The sequence below is a fragment of the Triticum aestivum genome, chromosome 3A, assembly GCF_018294505.1.
Source record: "Triticum aestivum cultivar Chinese Spring chromosome 3A, IWGSC CS RefSeq v2.1, whole genome shotgun sequence".
Classification (NCBI taxonomy): domain Eukaryota; kingdom Viridiplantae; phylum Streptophyta; class Magnoliopsida; order Poales; family Poaceae; genus Triticum; species Triticum aestivum.
Genome location: NC_057800.1, coordinates 671,802,544 through 671,821,916, shown reverse-complemented (window position 1 = coordinate 671,821,916; position 19,373 = coordinate 671,802,544). Strand labels below are relative to the sequence as shown.

The following is a 19,373-nucleotide window of genomic DNA, read 5'->3' as shown; positions in this document are numbered from 1 at the left end:
AACAGGAGGCCACGAGGTAGCGGGGGCGCCTGCCCCCCCAGTCGCGCCCTCCACCCTCGTGGGACCCCTGTTGCTCCACCGACGTACTTCTTCCTCCTATATATACCCACGTACCCCCAAACGATCAGATACGGAGCCAAAAACCTAATTCCACCGCCGCAACTTTTTGTATCCACGAGATCCCATCTTGGGGCCTGTTCCGGAACTCCGCCAGAGGGGGCATCGATCACGGAGGGCTTCTACATCATCATCCAAGCCCCTCCGATGAAGTGTGAGTAGTTTACTTCAGACCTACGGGTCCATAGTTAGTAGCTAGATGGCTTCTTCTCTCTTTTTGGATCTCAATACAATGTTCTCCCCCTCTCTCGTGGAGATCTATTCGATGTAATCTTGTTTTTGCGGTGTGTTTGTTGAGACCGATGAATTGTGGGTTTATGATCCAGTCTATCTATGAATAATATTTGAATCTTCTCTGAATTATTTTATGTATGATTGGTTATCTTTGCAAGTCTCTTCGAATTATCAGTTTGGTTTGGCCTACTAGATTGGTTTTTCTTGCCATGGGAGAAGTGCTTAGCTTTGGGTTCGATCTTGCGGTGTCCTTTCCCAGTGACAGAAGGGGCAGCAAGGCACGTATTGTATTGTTGCCATCGAGGATAACAAGATGGGGTTTTTATCATATTGCATGAAACTATCCCTCTACATCATGTCATCTTGCTTAAGGCATTACTCTGTTTTTAACTTAATACTCTAGATGCATGCTGGATGGCGGTCGATGAGTGGAGTAATAGTAGTAGATGCAGGCAGGAGTCGGTCTACTTGTCTCGGACGTGATGTCTAGATACATGATCATACCTAGATATTCTCATAACTATGCTCAATTCTGTCAATTGCTCAACAGTAATTTGTTCACCCACCATAGAATACTTATGCTCTTGAGAGAAGCCATTAGTGAAACCTATGGTCCCTGGGTCTCTTTCTCATCATATCAATCTCTATCACTTTTATTATTGCTTTGCTTTTTTTACTTTGCCTTTTACTTTTCACTTTGCATCTTTATACCAAAAATACCAAAAATATTATTTATCATCTCTATCAGATCTCACTTTCGTAAGTGAACGTGAAGGGATTGACAACCCCTAAGCGCGTTGGTTGCGTTGAGCTATTGTTTTTGTGTAGGTACGAGGGACTCGCGCGTAGCCTCCTACTGGATTGATACCTTGGTTCTCAAAAACTGAGGGATACTTACGCTACTTTGCTGCATCATCCTCTCCTCTTCGGGGAAATCCAACGCAGTGCTCAAGAGGTAGCAGTGGCCAGTAGTAAGATCTTACACTACACATTCATATCATCTTGGTAAGATAATGGCAGCATGCACTGAGTTTGGTCCATGGGTGAACACCTACCATTCTCTACTATGGTACAAGTCAAGATTTAACACTGCCATCAAATGTGACCATATCAACAACAACTTGGCAGAAAATTTTAACAACAAAGTGAAGTAGTGAAGAAACTTGTCTGTGCATGACATGGTTGTCCAAATCAGGATCATGATCATGCGCTTGTGGGAATTGAGAATGATTGGTGATTGTCTGCAAGGGCATAAGTTTTCTGCAGTGTATAATAGAAGCAAAAATCTTGCACATTTGTCCGTTTAAAAATCTTCAGTGTGGGGTGCTGAAGTTAGAGATACCAAGACTGGAAGGAGGCATGTTGTTAACACTGAAATGCATGTCTGCACTTGCCACGAGTGGCAAAACACTAGGAAACCATGTGAGAATGCCATACTTTTCTTGGCCTCCCAATTGAAGATAAACATGCAATCATATTTGCATGAATATTACTCAGTAGCAAGATTCAAGGCTGCGTATGCAACTCCAATTCCAACACAAATCAGTCTCAGTGGCCAGAAGTGGAAATCAAATTTTCCATGTGTCCTCCCATAACGAAAAGAAAGGTTGGTGGGCCTAAAGAGAGTAGATTCAAGGCATGGTTTGAGAAAGGTGGGGTAGCAAGAAGGGAAGAAAGATACAAAGCCAAGAAGGACCCAAAAAGGTTAAAAAATAATAGATGCAAGTGGTGCCAGGAAATTGGGCGCCTTAAAGGATCTCCGAAATGTCGTTACACTCCTGAAAGGCCAAAGTATGTTCATGTTTTAGTTATTTTTATTTGGCTACTTTTTTTAATTACTAACCAAATGACATGCTTTGTTTGTGAGGAGGAGACGTGCATGTCAGCCCCTTGTTGTTGAAGATTGTTGGCCAACAAAAGAGGTAAAACTCAATGATTGTATAAAAAAGAGATGTGTGTAGATCATGTTTAATGGTAAAGCCGTGCAAACTAAAGCTATTCCAAATTTGGATGTTGTGGTGTAAAATGAGCCAGATTTAGATATTGTGGAAAAAATGAAACAATTTAGGATGTTGTGTTGCAAAGCCAGTTTTGGATGTTGTGTTGCAAAATGAGCCAACTTTGGATGATGTGTTGCAAACTGAAGCTATTCCAGCTGTTGTGTTGCAAAGTGAGCGTCTTTTGGATGTTGTGGTGAAAACTGAAGCTATTCAAGCTCTTGTGTTGCAAACTGAGCCTCTTTTGGATGTTATGGTGCAAACTGAAAGTATTCCTGCTGTTGTGGTGGAAGCTGAAGCTATTCAAGTGAAGAAAACCAAGAGCATTACTGAAATGTGTGTTGTATAATTAAAAACAAGCAGTGGTAAGAAGAAGACGAAAAAGAAATAGAGTGGTAAGAAAAACTAGTAGTGAAAACTCCAGTGTCGATTAGTCTATGAGTCTCAACTTGTGTGATGTAATGTTATTTACTTTGATGTGTATTGTACGTTGAAAACTATGTGCTAGATTTCAAATTTGAGCCAGATTTTAACTTTATACTTTGATGAGTATTGATGTTTCAATGCTTTCACAAGTAGTATGCATGTTAGGTGATCAATCTGAGCACTTTTGTGAAGTAAAACTCATAGTCATGAAAAATGTGATTCAAATGAGCTCCAATGCTAGGGTAAACAACCCCATTTCTAAGCAAGTTTTTTCTACCTTCTCTAAATGAGCCAAAAAAAAACCTTGACATCTAGTGTGCAAAATGTCCATGCCTATTATTGGGATCGTTTGGACAAAATATGCCATGCTTAACTCTAAACCCGTCTGGCAGCGGCAAAAGAGGGGCAAGCGACAACGGCCGTGGGTCCAAAGTGGATGTGGGCCGGACAGTGAGCGCTTGGGCTGGATATTGTTTCGTCTTGGAAAAAAAGGGTTTTCTTTATTTACGTACTGAGAGAGGGTTTTGGGGCCTAAATAAATCCAAATAAGCTCAGAAAAAATCCTGAAAATATAAAAAAAATCCCTAGACTCATGTGAAGCCATGTGAACTTTTTATTCTGGCCTAAATAACTTTAAAAATTCACATGGGCAATCCGTGAGAGGCTGGTTCTGCGACCTGATTGGCTGGACTTTTTTTTTCAAATGCATGGATTCGGTTGGGCGCGCTCGTCAGACCATTGGGTCGTCGTTCTTTGGTCCGTTCGTCGTAGAATGGGCACCGGCTCGGCCTGCCATGCATGCACGTGCAACCACCACGTTGCCATGCTTGCGTGTGCAGCTACCCGACCCAACATGTACGCGGCCACGCATGCCAGCCGCAAAACCACAAGCACGCTCCACCGGCCAATGCAGTAACCGCTCGATGCAGAGCCACTCAGAATCATTGCATCAGGGCAACTAGTGCAACCTCGATTTACCGATCGACATGCCTCGATTCAGTGTGAAAAATGCCTAGGGCTCCGTTGGGCTATTATTGTCATTATTAGGGGAGGGTAGTGCCACGATGAAAGCGGTGAAACGGTGCACCACGGCTATTTAAACACCTTTTGTCTACCTCTTCCTCTTCACTCGATCTCACATCCATCTGTGCCCCTTCTTCTTCACCAAAAGCCAAAGCAAAAGACAGATCCCGTCCCACGAGGTGGAGGGGGCAAAGGGAGTTAGCAAACTTCTTCGTTGGGGCCGGCTACCGCCACCTCCCACGAGGCTCTCCGGTGATGTTCCACCTCGAAGAGGTTTGTGGCAACGAAACCCTTATAATTGGGCTCCTTGCTCACTTCATCAACCCCTTCGGTGCCTCCTTCCTCCTCGGCCAAGTCTTTTGATGTGGGTGCGATTTCATCGCCTTCACCACCCACAACATCTTCTCTAACTTCGAGAACATCTTCCCCACCGCCAATGGCATGAACACACTCGCGTGCAACATTGAGGATGAGGAGTGAACGGGCACCCGAAGTGAACTTGGTGGTGTAGGTCCAGCTCGTGTTCGGTGTTGTGTGTTGGTCCTGTTGTGTGTTAGGGTTGATCTATGTTGTGCCGTGTCTACCGTGCACTTTGGTCTATGTCGTGCTATGTTGTGCTAAGTTGTAAGGGTGCTACTGATATCTATGTCATGTGCGTGTTGCCCAATATATTAATGTTTTATTTGTGCAAAAACTTGCATTTTATTTGTCCCAATATTTTATTTGCACAAATTTGCATTTTAAATTAATGTTGTTGTTTATTGCTTGCAAATACTCGTTCCAATGCTCAATTAGTGACATACCGGCTATATTGCATAAAAAAGGCAAAACAAGGAATAGCTTTTCGCAATGTCGAATTTGTGATAAACCTAGTGCGCCGCCATGGCAACATAGAGGGATTCTTCATCGTAGTCGGGCAAGGAAGGATCAATCTAGAAGAGATGTTAAAGAACATGGAGTTTCTCGATGAGGAGTTACACGACGTTGCCATTGGGAAGGCTGAGGCACAAAAATTTGAGGCAAAAGTCAGGTGGTTGGCTTTCTAGATCACCTGCTTCATGAAGATCTACCCTAAGTGAAACTAGTCATTCATGGACGTAAGTCATGGTGGGATCATCGTGGACCCTTTGTGGGTGAGCTTTTCGTGGACTCGATTACTCCATGGAATCTTGCAACCATAATCTTTTGAGATCGAAGCCTCCATCAACATGGACGTATGATCGCACCACCTATCGGAACCACGGGTCAAAATCTTCCGTGTCAGCATTACGTTGGTGTATCTACAAACTCTACTCTCCACATTACTATAACTTGGAATGTCTAATTTCCGCTGCCTATATGTTGGGGAACACAGTATTTCAAAAAAATTCCTATGATCACGCAAGATCTATCTAGAAGATGCATAGCAACGAGAGGGGAGAGTGTGTCCACGTACCCTTGTAGACCAAAAGCGGAAGCGTTTAGTAACGCGGTTGATGTAGTCGAACGCCTTCGCGATCCAACCGATCCTAGCACCGAGCGTACGGTACCTCCGTGTTCAGCACACGTTCAGCATGATGACGTCCCTCGAGCTCTTGATCCAGTTGAGGACGAGGGAGAGTTTCATTAGCATGATGGCGTGTTGACGGTGATGATGAAGTTACCGGCGCAGGGCTTCGCCTAAGCACTATGACAATATGACCGAGGTGTGTAACTGTGGAGGGGGACACCGCACACGGCTAAGAGAAGACTTGGTATGCCTTTGGGGTGCCCCCCTCCCACGTATATAGAGGGGGGAGGAGGAGGCCGGCCCTAGAGGGGGCGCGCCAAGGGAGGAGTCCTACTTGGACTCCCGATCCAAGTAGGATTCGGCCCCCTCCTTCCTTTCTACGGAGGGGGAAATGGAGAAGGAGAGGAGGGGCTAGAGGGAAAGGGGGGGGGCGCCCCCTCCCCTTCCTATTTGGACTCCACTTGTGGGATGTCCTCTCTTCTCTCCCATGGCCCATAAGGCCCATGATTTTTCCCGGGGGGTTCCCGTAACCTCCCGGTACTCCGGAAAAATGCCCGAATCACTCGGAACCATTCCGATGTCCGAATGCAACCTTCCAATATATGGATCTTTACCTCTCAACCATTTTGAGACTCCTCGTCATGTCTGTGATCTCATCTGGTACTCCGATCAATCTTCAGTCATCAAATCACATAATAACTCATAATACAAATCGTCATCGAACGTTAAGCGTGTGGACCCTACGTGTTCGAGAACTATGTAGACATGACCGAGACACATCTCCGGTCAATAACCAATAGCGGAACCTAGATGCTCATATTGGCTCCTACATATTCTACGAAGATCTTTATCGGTCAAACCGCATAACAACATACGTTATTCCCTTTGTCATCGGTATGTTACTTGCCCGAGATTCGATCGTCGGTATCATCATACCTAGTTCAATCTCGTCACCGACAAGTCTCTTTACTCGTTCCGTAATGCATCATCCCGTAACTAGCTCATTAGTCATATTGCTTGCAAGGCTCATAGTGATGTGCATTACCGAGAGGGCCCAGAGATACCTCTCCGATACACGGAGTGACAAATTCTAATCTCGATCTATGCCAACTCAACAAACACCATCGGAGACACTTGTAGAGCATCTTTATAATCACCCAGTTACGTTGTGACGTTTGATAGCACACAAGGTGTTACTCCGGTATTCGGTAGTTGCATAATCTCATAGTCAGAGGAACATGTATAAGTCATGAAGAAAGCAATAGCAATAAAACTAAATAATCATTATGCTAAGCTAACGGATGGGTCTTGTCCATCACATCATTCTCTAATGATGTTATCCCGTTTATCAAATGACAACACATGCTATGGTTAGGGAACTTAACCATCTTTGTTTAGCGAGCTAGTCAAGTAAAGGCATACTAGGGACACTCTGATTGTTTGTGTATTCACACATGTACCAAGTTTCCGGTTAATACAATTCTAGCATGAATAATAAACATTTATCATGATATAAGGAAATATAAATAACAACTTTATTATTGCCTCTAGGGCATATTTCCTTCACTATATTCTAGAACTGCATGTGTGTGTGTGTTATTTGATTTGCTAGCTAAAGCTAAAATATGCCAAGAATTTTAAATGGGAAAAGAGTCATTTAAATTTGGCAACTAGTCTATTCACTCCTCTCTAGACACACTTCCTACAGTATCTCGACTCGCCTACAAGGAGCTGGTAGTGGGGCAGACCGGTAGCCATGTGGGTTCGTCACGTTGTCGTCACACGCGTGTTTTTTCCTTTTTTTTCTGTACTTTTGTTTATGTTTTGAAGGAAAATACTAAATACTCATGTTATGCAAAATTAATTTAGTTAAGTTTTTATAAGTGTTCACCACACATTTAAAAAATGTTCATGCAGTAAAAAAAATGTGGCTCAGTTTTTAGAAAATGTTTGTACCATTCAAAAAGAGCATGTGGCATTTTAAAAATGTTCTTGTGTTTCAAAAAACTGTACGTGACATTTTTGGGAAAATTATATAATGTGAAAAAATCATACCATTAAAAATGTATGTTACATTTTAAAAATGTCTAGGTAATTGTGACATTTAAAAAAATACACAATGTAAAAAATGTTTTGTATCATTCAAAAAAGTTACAGTCTGTATTTGAATTTTGTCTAACATGTAATCGAATATTTCCCCTCAAAACATGTATTTAGAAAATGTTAATCTTGTATTTGAGAATTGTTAAATGCGTATATTGGTTTCATATATATAAAAATATGTACAATGTGCATGAAAAAAGTAGACACCAAACATCATCATGTATCTAAAAAAAATATTTGTGTATAAGAAATTTTCCTAATGTATACGAAAAATAAATACACAATGTGTATGGAAAAAACTGAAGAAAACCGATGAAAATCAAAAAAAGAAAACCAAAATAAATAGAAAACAAAAAAACCTGAAAAATAGATAAAGAAAGCCACAAGGAGGAAAAATCGTCAGGCACCTACAATAGTGTGTCGACGTAGTAGCGCCGCGCCATAGGCGAGACTATAACTTATGTCTCGCAGCTGGCGAGAAATAGATCCTACATAAGGCAAGGGTGGTCTCAATCAGTCATGGGTTTGGATCGTACGTCCAGCCCAGCACCGCGCTCGGAGGCCCAACAACTTCCAGCGGATTTCTAAAAAAAAGAAAAACTTCCAGCGGGGGACAACGGTGCGTGATCTGGGAAACGATCGTGCCAGCCAGCTCCAGTATCAACGTCTTCAATGATCACTTCTCTCGATTGTTCAATACACAACACAGCTGCAACCTCAAATCAAACAACGGAAGAGAAGAAGAAGAAAAACGGTGTCTCGGCACTGGTGGGCGCCACGAAGAGGTCGCCATCAGCAGGGTCGCCCTGGTGGTGGGCCGTACACAGTCAATGGCCGCACCATCACCGTCACGTACTACTCCAGGTCTCCAGGAGCAGTGAGAAGAGCGCGCTGGACTCCCGTGGACCGTCCATCTCGCCGCCGCTTTGCCTGGACGGTGGCGATGGCGCACGCACCACCGCCCCTCGTGCGCGCGCCCGCCCGCGAGGAAGTTGCTGTCGCCGGCCAGGGTGCGGGGTCGGCTTCAACGGCGAGACCCGCCGCGCAAGAAATGCGACGCACCCTTGACCCTTCCCCGTTCTACCATTCACAGGTGGTCTGGCAGAGACTTGCACTACATTTTATCATCCTTCGACCCACGTAACTGACCAACGCTAGTACGCGGATGATGCTGATTTTTCACAGCAATGCAACGACTTCATCCATGGCCACACGTTCCATCAAACTTGTGTGCCAGGACATGTACAGAATCGTACTAGTACGACAACGAACTTTTTTCTTTTCTTTTGAGACGGTAGATGACACATCGTTCTTGCATGTCAGGTCATGTAAACAATGAAGTATGACTCGCACAAAGAGATGTAGTGCTACTTGTACATAATTACCCAGTTAATCAAATTATCTACTGCGAGTACAATAGATAACTTGTTGGCGATTAAAACTACTCCCTCCGTTCCAAATTACTTGTCTTAGATTTGTCTAGATACGGAGGTATCTAGCATTAAAATGAGTCTAGATACATCTGTATCTAGACAAGTCCAAGACAAGTAATTTGGAACGGAGGACTTATCCGAACCAAAACAGCTCCCGGTGTCTTCCTCTGCAAGCAAAAGTGCAGGACTGACGGCGAGGCAAACGGCAAGAGCACGACCACGACGGATGGATGACCCATCATTCCATCGGCTGGATCGGATGCCCGAAAACGAACCACGTTCTTCTTGCTCCCTAAGCCAAGAAGATGGGGGCTATAAAGGTCAATTCGCCCGCCCGCCTCCCCTCTCCTCTCCTTCCCCGACCCGACCCGCCCCAATACGGGATACCCCCCTCGACACCTCCCGATTCGAATCCGCAGCCCCACACCACAAAAATACAGAGACAGAGAGGGGAACCAAATCGGACGCCGCCGAGCTCCCCCTCCCCCCTCTCGATCTAGGGATTCCCCTCCCCCCCCTCCCGCCCCAAAACCCTAGAGGCGGGCGCATGGCCGACGACCACTACAGCTCCTCCGCCGCCTCCGCGCCGTCGCCGGCCGCGGCGGCGGCGGCCGAGGCCGCGGCGGTGGTGGGCTCCTCGGTGATCCCGATCGTCAACAAGCTGCAGGACATCTTCTCGCAGCTGGGGAGCAGCTCCACCATCGACCTGCCGCAGGTGGCCGTCGTCGGCAGCCAGAGCAGCGGCAAGTCGAGCGTCCTCGAGGCGCTCGTCGGCCGCGACTTCCTCCCGCGCGGCTCCGACATCTGCACGCGCCGCCCGCTCGTGCTGCAGCTCGTGCACCAGCCGCGCCGCCCCGCCGACGCCGAGAGGGACGAGTGGGGCGAGTTCCTGCACCACCCCGGCCGCCGCTTCTACGAGTTCCCCGACATCCGGCGCGAGATCCAGGTCCCCCCCCCCTCCTTCCTGTTAATCCGTCCGTCTCCGCAGATGGAACGGGGACCCGATGGTAGCTAGGTTGATTTGGTCATGCGGTTGGCGTGCTCGCGAGCATGGTAGCTCTAGTACTGCATTGCGGCCGATTAATTACCGGGGTTGCAGACGATTGTGTAGTTGCGGTGCTGGTGGTTGTTTGGACGAATCATGCCCAAGCTGGTGGCGGTTTTTGATGAGTATATTATATGCTATAGCACAGCTGTTGCTGCCTTGCCATATTTTTTGGGTTGGGAGATGATGCTTTTGGGTAGGCATTGTGGTAATTCCAGTTATTTGGCACCGTATCATGATTTGGTTGTGCTGATGCTAGGTCCATGCTGCTTTCTGGGGCGATTTTAGTTTTAGTGGTTGTGGTTGTTTCTACAGCCTATGGTTTGCCCTCTTTTGGATATATGTAGTGCCCTTTATGTATTGCTGCATTCTGGGGTATATTGTTCGTTTGAACATTGAACGTCTTAACGGTATCCTCGAATGATAGTATTGTTTCGAAATTTTATTATTGCTGTGTATATTCAGTGACGTTGATCCAACGGCTGATACTGTTCAATTACTCTATTCTTTGTTTGAAAGAAGTGCTGGAAAGTTTAGTGACAAATTATAATCTGGGGCAGAGAATCGTGTAGTGCACTGACTTGGTTTTAATAACTAGAATCATGGTAATACCTGTTAATGATAAAACTCAACATCGATGCAGGCAGAAACGGACAGGGAGGCTGGCGGTAACAAGGGCGTCTCAGATAGGCAGATACGTCTGAAGATCTATTCGCCAAATGTTCTCAACATCACTTTGGTCGATCTGCCTGGAATTACCAAGGTGCCAGTTGGCGACCAACCAACTGACATCGAGGCCAGAATAAGGACTATGATATTGTCATATATCAAGCACAAGACATGCATCATATTGGCTGTTTCTCCAGCAAATGCAGATTTAGCGAACTCTGATGCTCTTCAAATGGCTCGGCAAGCTGATCCTGATGGTATGTATGCCTCTCGAAGTCATGTGTTTAGTTTGATAGACCCCATTTCTGTTAAGATGCAAATCTTACTTGGTGGATTCTTTGTTCATGTAGGTTCTCGAACAATTGGTGTTATCACAAAGGTTTGCCCCTGAACCTTAAAATATACTCCTTTAAATGTCACCCAACTTCTGATCTGTACTGCTCTTCTGTTTTCTTCCAGTTGGACATAATGGACAGGGGCACTGATGCCCGGAATTTTTTGTTGGGAAATGTCATCCCATTACGACTTGGTTATGTTGGTGTCGTAAACCGCAGCCAGCAGGTACTTCAGTTTGCAGCATGCTAGTTTAAGGATCATGCATCAATAACTTAATATCCTCATGACATCGCTTTCTTTTGCAAGTTTGGTAGTGGCCCAACTTTGTGGTCGCTGTGCTCATTTTCAGATGAAGTAATTTACTAATTTTGTGTCATTGTGGACTGTTGCCTGTCGATAAATAGTTGTTAACAACCCTAACTAACTTAGGTGAATTTAACACCTGGTGTAAAAGAAATGGCGAACTTAACACCTAGGGGCTGTTTGGTTCGTGCCATTGCCAGCCCCGCCAAACCTGGGCTAGCCAAAAGATTGGCGAGCGAATCTGCCGCCGATAACTCGCCAACGAATTGGCGTAGGATTGAACTAGAGAAACTGAGGTGGTCTGGGCGCGCCAATTTTTGGGTAGTCATCCAAACGGGCAACCAAATCTGGTCAACGACCAATGTTTTGGACGGGCAGCCCAGGGCTCCAATCCAAACAGCCCCCTATTTATATGTACTCCCTCCGTTTCTAAATACAAGTCTTTTTATAGATTTCAATAGGAACTACATACGAATGTATATAGACGCATTTTAGAGTGTAGATTCACTCATTTTCCTTGGTATGTAGTCCACATTGAAATATCTAAAAAGACTTGTATTTAGGAACGGAGCGTGTATCAAAGATCATTTTCAGAATGCTGTGCTAGTAAGTATTGATTGTAGGAATGTCTTGAACGTAATTTGTTATTGCACAGCACTGTCTTTGGTGATACATAAGTTTTCTTCCTTTTCATTTATATAGTTTTCTAATGTATATTGTGCTAAATGATGTAGGATATCAATTCAGATGTCAGTGTCAAGCAGGCTCTGGCCCGAGAAGAAAGTTTCTTCCGTACTCATCCGGTATGCTGCAGTGAAGTCCACTGTTTCTTCAGTTTGTGTTCTTCTTTTTATTTCATCATTCTGAAATGTAACTCATTTCAGGCATACAACGGTCTTGCTAAGCACTGTGGGATACCACAGTTAGCAAAGAAGCTAAACCAGGTATTTTGGTGAAGCGGATGTCTGTTGTATCCCATGTTATATGACTTTCAGATTTATGCTGTGATTTAACTAATAATACATCTACATGGTTTCAGATCTTGGTCCAACATATAAGAACTATTCTGCCTGGACTGAAGGCTCGCATAAGTTCTCAATTGACAGCTATTGCTAAGGAGCATGCCTTTTATGGTGACCCAGTCGAGTCCAAGGTCTGGTGAATTAATTTTATTTGGTCAAAGTGATAAGAAACATACCTCTTTTGTTAACATTTGTATATGAGTAGGTTGGTTTAGCAGCTAGTAAAATCTGGTTGCTTAATCATGCTTCTGTTATTCTTTTGGTCTTTGCCTTGATGATCAATCCCTATGTTTCATCTTTGCAGGCTGGGCAAGGCGCTAAGCTTTTGAACATTCTAGCTAAATACTGTGATGGTAATAACTGAACCATGACCACCTTCCTGGCTCCTTTGCTTCAGTCATGTATATTATGCTATATTTCGTTATTTGTAAATCTAAATAACATGTGTGTGCTGCAGCTTTCTCGTCTATGGTAGAAGGAAAAAATGAAGATATATCAACAATCGAGCTTTCTGGTGGAGCAAGAATTCACTATATTTTTCAATCTATCTTTGTCAAAAGCTTAGAGGTTTGTAATTTTGTTGCCAAATCTTCCGTTATGCTACATCGTAGCATTCATCATATCCATTATCATTAAGATCTAAGCTCTGTCTTTTATAGGGTGTTGACCCTTGCGAGGATGTCACTGATGAAGATATCCGCATGGCTATACAGAATGCAACTGGTCCTAGGAGTGCTTTGTTTGTACCTGAGGTATGATGCACTTGTGCCCTTCGCGTAAGAATTGTGTTAATATACTCCCTCCGGTCCTAAATATTTGTCTTTTTAGAGATTTCAAATGGACTGCCACATACGGATGTATATAGACATATTTTAGAGTGTAGATTCACTCATTTTTCTCCGTATGTAGTCACTTGTTGAAATCTCTAGAAAGACAAATATTTAGGAACGGAGGGAGTAGATGGTTTGGATACTGGTCATTTGAGCTGATAATAATTCATTTTGCTAAAAAATTGTCAGGTGCCATTTGAAGTCCTTGTGCGCAGGCAAATCAGTAGATTGCTTGATCCAAGTCTGCAGTGTGCAGATTTCATATATGAGGAACTGGTTAAGGTATGTCAGTCCAGCTGTAAAATCTTGGAAACTGAAATTTAAGCATCTATTTGGTTAAATTTGCACATAACGTTAAATAACTTTCAGCTTTCTATATTTTATTACTTCTCTTGCTAACTTCTGTTCTGCTGTAGATGAGCCACCGTTGCCTTAGCAATGAGCTGCAGCAGTTTCCTATACTCAGAAGGAGCATGGATGAAGTAATTGGGAAGTTTCTACGGGATGGGCTTAAGCCAGCACAAGATATGATAGCACACATAATTGAGATGGAGGTAAACACTGTCTTGCCTTATAAGGATTCTACTAACAAACACATATGAGAATTGACCCTATTTGACTTGAGCTTCCATATACAGTGATGAAAACACCTCCACAATTCTGCGTCTCTTATTTAATAGCCCCAACACCGATTATTTTGTAAAATTATTGCGAGTCTCTGCTCTGATTAATTTGTTCCCTTTGTTATTCCTTCGTTGTTCTGATATCTGGTCTTTTTTCATTATTTTTACTTGAGATGATATTAACTGTGCAGGCCGATTACATAAACACATCTCACCCAAGTTTCATCGGTGGTAGCAAGGCTGTAGAACAAGCACAGCAACAAGTCAGAGCCGCTAGATTGCCTGCAACAGTGGTTAGAAGAGTATGTATATGTTTTTAAGTATTAGATAAGTAATTTATGCAAGTGATGCCTTGTAAATGAGTTTTTTAACTGATACACACTGCTTCCATTTCTTACTGACATGTACTGTCAGAACTTGGAATTATAAGAAGACTTAATTAGTGATGCATTTGCATATAGTGTTTCTTATATACGATGGCAAGATTCCTATAAATATATAGCTAAACTGGAAATTATTCAATAAATGTTTCTACTATGTTGAATTTTTCATTATAATGATCTCAGTGCAATTCATGATGACCCTGTTATATGCTCCACCACAGTGGATATCATCACATCAACATGTCAGTGTACCATTTATATCATTTGGAGAAGGCGTGGATGCCACACCAACTCTAGCTGTACATGTTAGAATTTCTGGTGCTATATAAGGATTTTGGGCATGTGATTTATATTTTTGGCACGCTTTAGCAAGTTGATATACAGATGAATGTTCTCTTACTAAGTTATGCTCTTGTCACTCATTAGCTACATATGTAATTCGAACCAGTCCACATTTTTTGAGCTACACCCTAGTATTTAACAGTACTACATTGCAGGATGGAGTAGATGCAGATAGGCCACAGGCTTCTGAAAAAACCCAAAAAGCACGTGCATTATTGGGTAGAACCACTGGTGTAAATGGAGTTATCACCGACCAGATCCAGGTTTTTTGCCTTGCTATTTTTTAATCAGCAAGGTTACTACTGATTTGGTGGAGTGTTTCTGAGATTGTGCTCCTTTGCTGTTGTGGTCATTATTAGCAGGGGGTACGATCGGCTGCTGAGGCAGAGAGACCAGGTTCTTCAGGTAAGGGGTGTCTTAGAAATGATATGTATCTTTGATTATGTATATGCTGCTATATTGGAGTGCAGTATGTCAGCTTAGTGTTTTTTGGAAGAGTAGTACAATTCCACCTCAGCCCATTTTACTTAACCGCTTATTTTCCAGGTAGTGGAAGCACTTCTTTTTGGGGCTCAATATTCACCTCAAGCGAAGACCGCGCACCTTCTTCAGCAAGAGGTGGTTCAACGAACAAATCTTATGCTTCAGCTACTCCCAACCTGGAACATTCATTCTCTTCAATACAGTTAAAAGAGGTGAACTATCTTATTCATGCTCTTTTAGTTTTTCTACCAGTGTTATTTGAACGTGTTAAGTGATTGATGGAGACCATTGTGAAACAGCCACCGCTAGTCCTCAAGCCTTCAGAAAGTCATTCTGAGCAGGAGGACCTTGAAATAGCAATCACAAAATTGCTGCTGCAGTCATACTACAATATAGTCAGGAAAAATGTCGAGGATTTTGTACCAAAAGCAATTATGCATTTTCTGGTAAGATTCTTGCAACTCAATTATTTACTTAAGAGTGCCTACTGCACCTTTTTTTGTGTGCACAATCTGTTATATTTTCTGGTATGATGACTGTTTCTGTGTACGTTCTTTTTGTACCATTTCCATAGTTGCATAGTAAGCATAGAAGAGGGACAGTACATAAATATTAAACACAGCAATGTAAATATTAAACCCAGCAATGTTCTGGTCTCAGTTACTGCCAAGCAAGGTTCAACACCCTGGGAGGCATTATCAAACACTGTTGGGCATGGTTATTAATGTGGCTTTGCAGCATGATTAAATTTTCCTCTTAATTTAAGCATTTGTTTTAATTGTGAGCTTGATTGCACAGATTGCTCTAAAACACATTTTTGTTTAGAAAGATGTGGATTTGATCAGATCTCTTCCGTTCTTTCTTTTCCTTGCTTGTGACTCAGTCCATAGTGGCTGGAAGCTGCACAGAATGCTTAGTACCAAGTATGTTGTGTTTTTCAGTTCAGTTCTTTAAGGGATTGATTTGTCTTGCAGGTTAATCACACGAAAAGGGAGCTGCATAATTTCCTTATAACTACCCTTTATAGGTGAGGAAGGCACTTTGTACTCTTGAAATTTTGAATGATGTCTGGTGAACAGAGCAAAATTAGTTCCTGTTGCTGCTGTACATTATAGTTATTGATACTTACATATATACCAATGCAGAGAAGAGCTCTTTGGGGACATTCTCAGAGAACCTGACGAAATAACCACAAAGAGGAGGCAGATACGCGATACTCTTAAGGTCCTTCAGCAAGCCTACAAAGTATGTTTCCGCAACTGGTCGGATCTCCATCTAATTATGTCACGCACTATACTTGATCTGACCTGTTTTGTGCCTTGTGTTTCTTGATGCAGACTTTGGACGAGATACCGCTTGAAGCGGAGACAGTCGAGAGGGGCTATTCCCTGGATTCTGATGCGACGGGTCTACCACGGGTCCATGGGGTTTACGATGGAAGCTCACCATATTCGACTCCGAAGCAAACAAGGCCTAGGAAATCAAGCCACTCTGGGGAGCAGCAACAACCTTTCAGTGGCAATGGGTTTTGATATTGCCTTTCACGATCATCCCCCGGATTAGTAGTGATTGAGCCAGCGGATGTGCTGGTAGCAACACATCATTCCGCCTTTGGGTTTGTCAGTTCGGTACCCAATAGATATATGTTTTTTCTCTAGCCATTGCTATTCTTTTTAGTGTTGCGCCCAACGAAAGCATTGGCGTGGTGCCAAATTTTTGCCATGTGCCCTCTTGTACAGTATATCACTGCCCAATCATTTCGACTTAAAATGAAACCGGTGATGGGTATAGATTTTTGTTTTAAACCCATGGAAGATGCTATGGGAACCTTTAGTTTTAGTGCCAAGTACTTGTATCTAAACACGGTTGGTTTTGCCGTGATAAGTCTGACATGGTTCGTGTTAAGATGCGAAGAGGTTGTGCTACATGAATATGTTTTTTGTGCATCGGATATGATATTTTCGTTACCCCATGATGATTAGTTATCCTGATGATTGTCGCAGCACTCCATGATTCTTTTTCGGGACAGTTTTCTGATGAGAACGTGCGTTTCTTTTCTCTTTTTACGCTGGACTATGAATCCACCCCCTCTCCTTTTGATTTCCTCGTTTGAAGAATTCTGGGGACCAATCCCCCTTCCACTCAGAGAAGTTAAAGCATCTCCAATAGCCGCCCTATAATAGTGTAAAAATTATGGGCAGCCAAATAAAAGGCTTCAAGTAATGCAAATATATGGTACTTCCGTGGTTGTCATACCCCCCCCCCCCTCCCACGCGCACATGACTGGCTCCCCGCCTCCCTTGCCGGCATTTGACATCGTGCCTGACCCCGCAACGATCGCCGTTGCTCCTACCCTCCTTGTCATGTTCGATAGAGCCTCGGCAAGAAAGGAGGATGCAAGGAGAAGATGCTCTTGTGTTGAAGGAAATAGAGGAGAGGGCTGCGGCCGAGCTATGGAAGACGGCTAATGAGGAGAGGGCGACCGCCGAGGAGAAGAGGGCGACGGCCAAGCAATGCAAGGTGGAGCTAGAGGAGAGGAAGGTGGCGCTTGAGAATCTCTCAAGGCGACCGAGGAGAAAGAAGAAAAAAAAGGTCTTGACGCGAAGCAAAAGGCTTATGTTGAGCTATGTAAAGATCAAATGTTGGCGAGGAAGTCCATGATGATGACGATGAACATGAACATTATGGGTGGCGGCATGGGAGGTGCGATGGGTGACGACATGTGAGGTGCAATGGGAGGTGCAATGGGAGGAACGTGAGGATTCATAAGTGGTTTGATGAGCGTAATGGAAGGTGGCACAGGAAGTATGAGAGGCAACATGAGTGCCATGGGAGGTGATGGCATGGAAGGCATGGGACACTTTGGTACAATCCATGGCAAAAATATCCATTGGATAATTATAGATATCATATCAGGTAATTCAAAATTCGTATCCGCAATCATATCCGTTGGAATTATTCATATTATTTACATTCGTACTGTTGGCGAGCTAGCGGTCGGTCGAGTGGAGCGAGGGAACCAGTTAAATAGTGAATTTGTTCCGGCCGACCTAGGGTATGCGTGATCTTTGGGGTTTGAAGCGTCAAACATCACTGCAGCGATGCTCTTCTCGGCTTGGGTGGTTCTCGTCAACAGCAACTCGTTGGGGTTAAGGGTTATTATTTTTCTGTTTTACAAAGCCCGTTATGTCACACTACATGTGTATCTTTCTTATATGAATAAAGTACTTTGTTCGAGTAGGGAGTTTTGAAGGCCGGCCTTCATGGAGGCCGGAACTTTTTAAAAATTCAAAATTTAAATTTCTCAGTTTCAAAAAAATCCAGAAAAATTTGTAAAAAAGAACATGTACTAAAATTCGAATTTCACTTTTTGAAGTGCATATATGTAAAATTGTCAAGACCCCGATTCCAAGTCACATCGATCTAGCCGGTAACACCTCATATCACTTTGCGGCCTCACGCACGGTATTTTCACGGGTGTCGCCTTACCATGGCCCGGAACCGTTGCGCCTTTTGGCTCACGTATATGATAGTGTCGCTAGCATCCATATGATAGAGAATCTGGGCCGACATGACTAGTCGTGAACCCAAAGTGGCACTAACTTACGGGGACAGACATACATGAATCAACATCGAGCATGCTGGTCAGCAGCGTGCGAATCCGGGGTGTAGCACTGGGCTAACAGGACTCCGGATGTCACCGCGTGACATTTCCTCGAAGGGACAGACACAGGAACGAAGTGAATCACATGCCGGCCAGTCAAGTGTTCCGGAGTAGTAGTACTGGGCTAGCAGGACTCCGGTGAACCGGGCTGTAGCGGACTACTATGGCCCATGGAAGCACAAGACTACATTTCCCCATAAGAGAGGCTACGAAGGATAAACAACTAGGTTGTCGGATCCCACACATACCAAGCATTTCAATCATACACACAATATGCTCGATATGTGTAAATACAACATGGCATCACAACATAACTCTATGACTCAAGTATTTATTTATCAGGCTCCGAGGAGCGAGATATTACAAACACTGGTCTCATGACCCAACATTCAGAGTATACAAGTCAAAGCACACACGGAAACTTAACATTTCTGAGTACAGACATTTACAAATGAAAAAGGCTGAGAAGTCTGACTATCTACCAGATCCTGCCGAGGGCACAAGATCGTAGCTGAGGTAACAAGCTAAACGTCGAAGTCCACATGGAACTACTAGCGAGACTAAAGTCTCTCCGCAAAACATAAATTAAGCAAACGTGAGTACAAATGTACCCAGCAAGACTTACATCAGAGCTAACTACAGATGCATCGGTATCAACAAAGGGGGTAGTGGAGTTTAACTGCAGCAAGCCAGCTTTGACTCAGTGACTAACCTGAACTACGACTGCAAGCAACTCTTTTGAGGTGGCGCACACGAGTCCACATATTCACCATATCAATACACCACTATGGATCCGCTCCCGTCTCCCTACGAGAAGGCCATCCATAGCACTCACGCTTATCTTGCGCATT

General features: G+C 43.7%; 1 protein-coding gene across 2 annotated transcripts; it reads left to right on the top strand.

The window, feature by feature from the left end:
* The first annotated feature begins 9,242 nt into the window (after positions 1–9,242).
* On the top strand, positions 9,243–16,791 carry LOC123063107 (dynamin-related protein 3B). 2 transcript variants are annotated; one of them, XM_044486846.1, is made up of 20 exons: positions 9,243–9,768; positions 10,511–10,793; positions 10,887–10,915; positions 10,996–11,097; positions 11,910–11,978; positions 12,060–12,119; positions 12,215–12,328; positions 12,502–12,550; positions 12,655–12,764; positions 12,857–12,949; positions 13,217–13,309; positions 13,444–13,581; positions 13,842–13,952; positions 14,531–14,638; positions 14,738–14,780; positions 14,922–15,070; positions 15,158–15,304; positions 15,833–15,885; positions 16,004–16,103; positions 16,196–16,791. In XM_044486846.1, the coding sequence occupies exons 1-20, from the start codon at positions 9,370–9,372 to the stop codon at positions 16,388–16,390; spliced, it is 2,445 nt and encodes an 814-aa protein (XP_044342781.1). In that variant the 5' UTR covers positions 9,243–9,369; the 3' UTR covers positions 16,391–16,791. The 2 variants fall into 2 exon arrangements, with proteins under 2 accessions (XP_044342781.1, XP_044342780.1); XM_044486845.1 differs by having other exon boundaries at positions 14,735–14,780.
* The last annotated feature ends 2,582 nt before the right edge of the window (positions 16,792–19,373 follow it).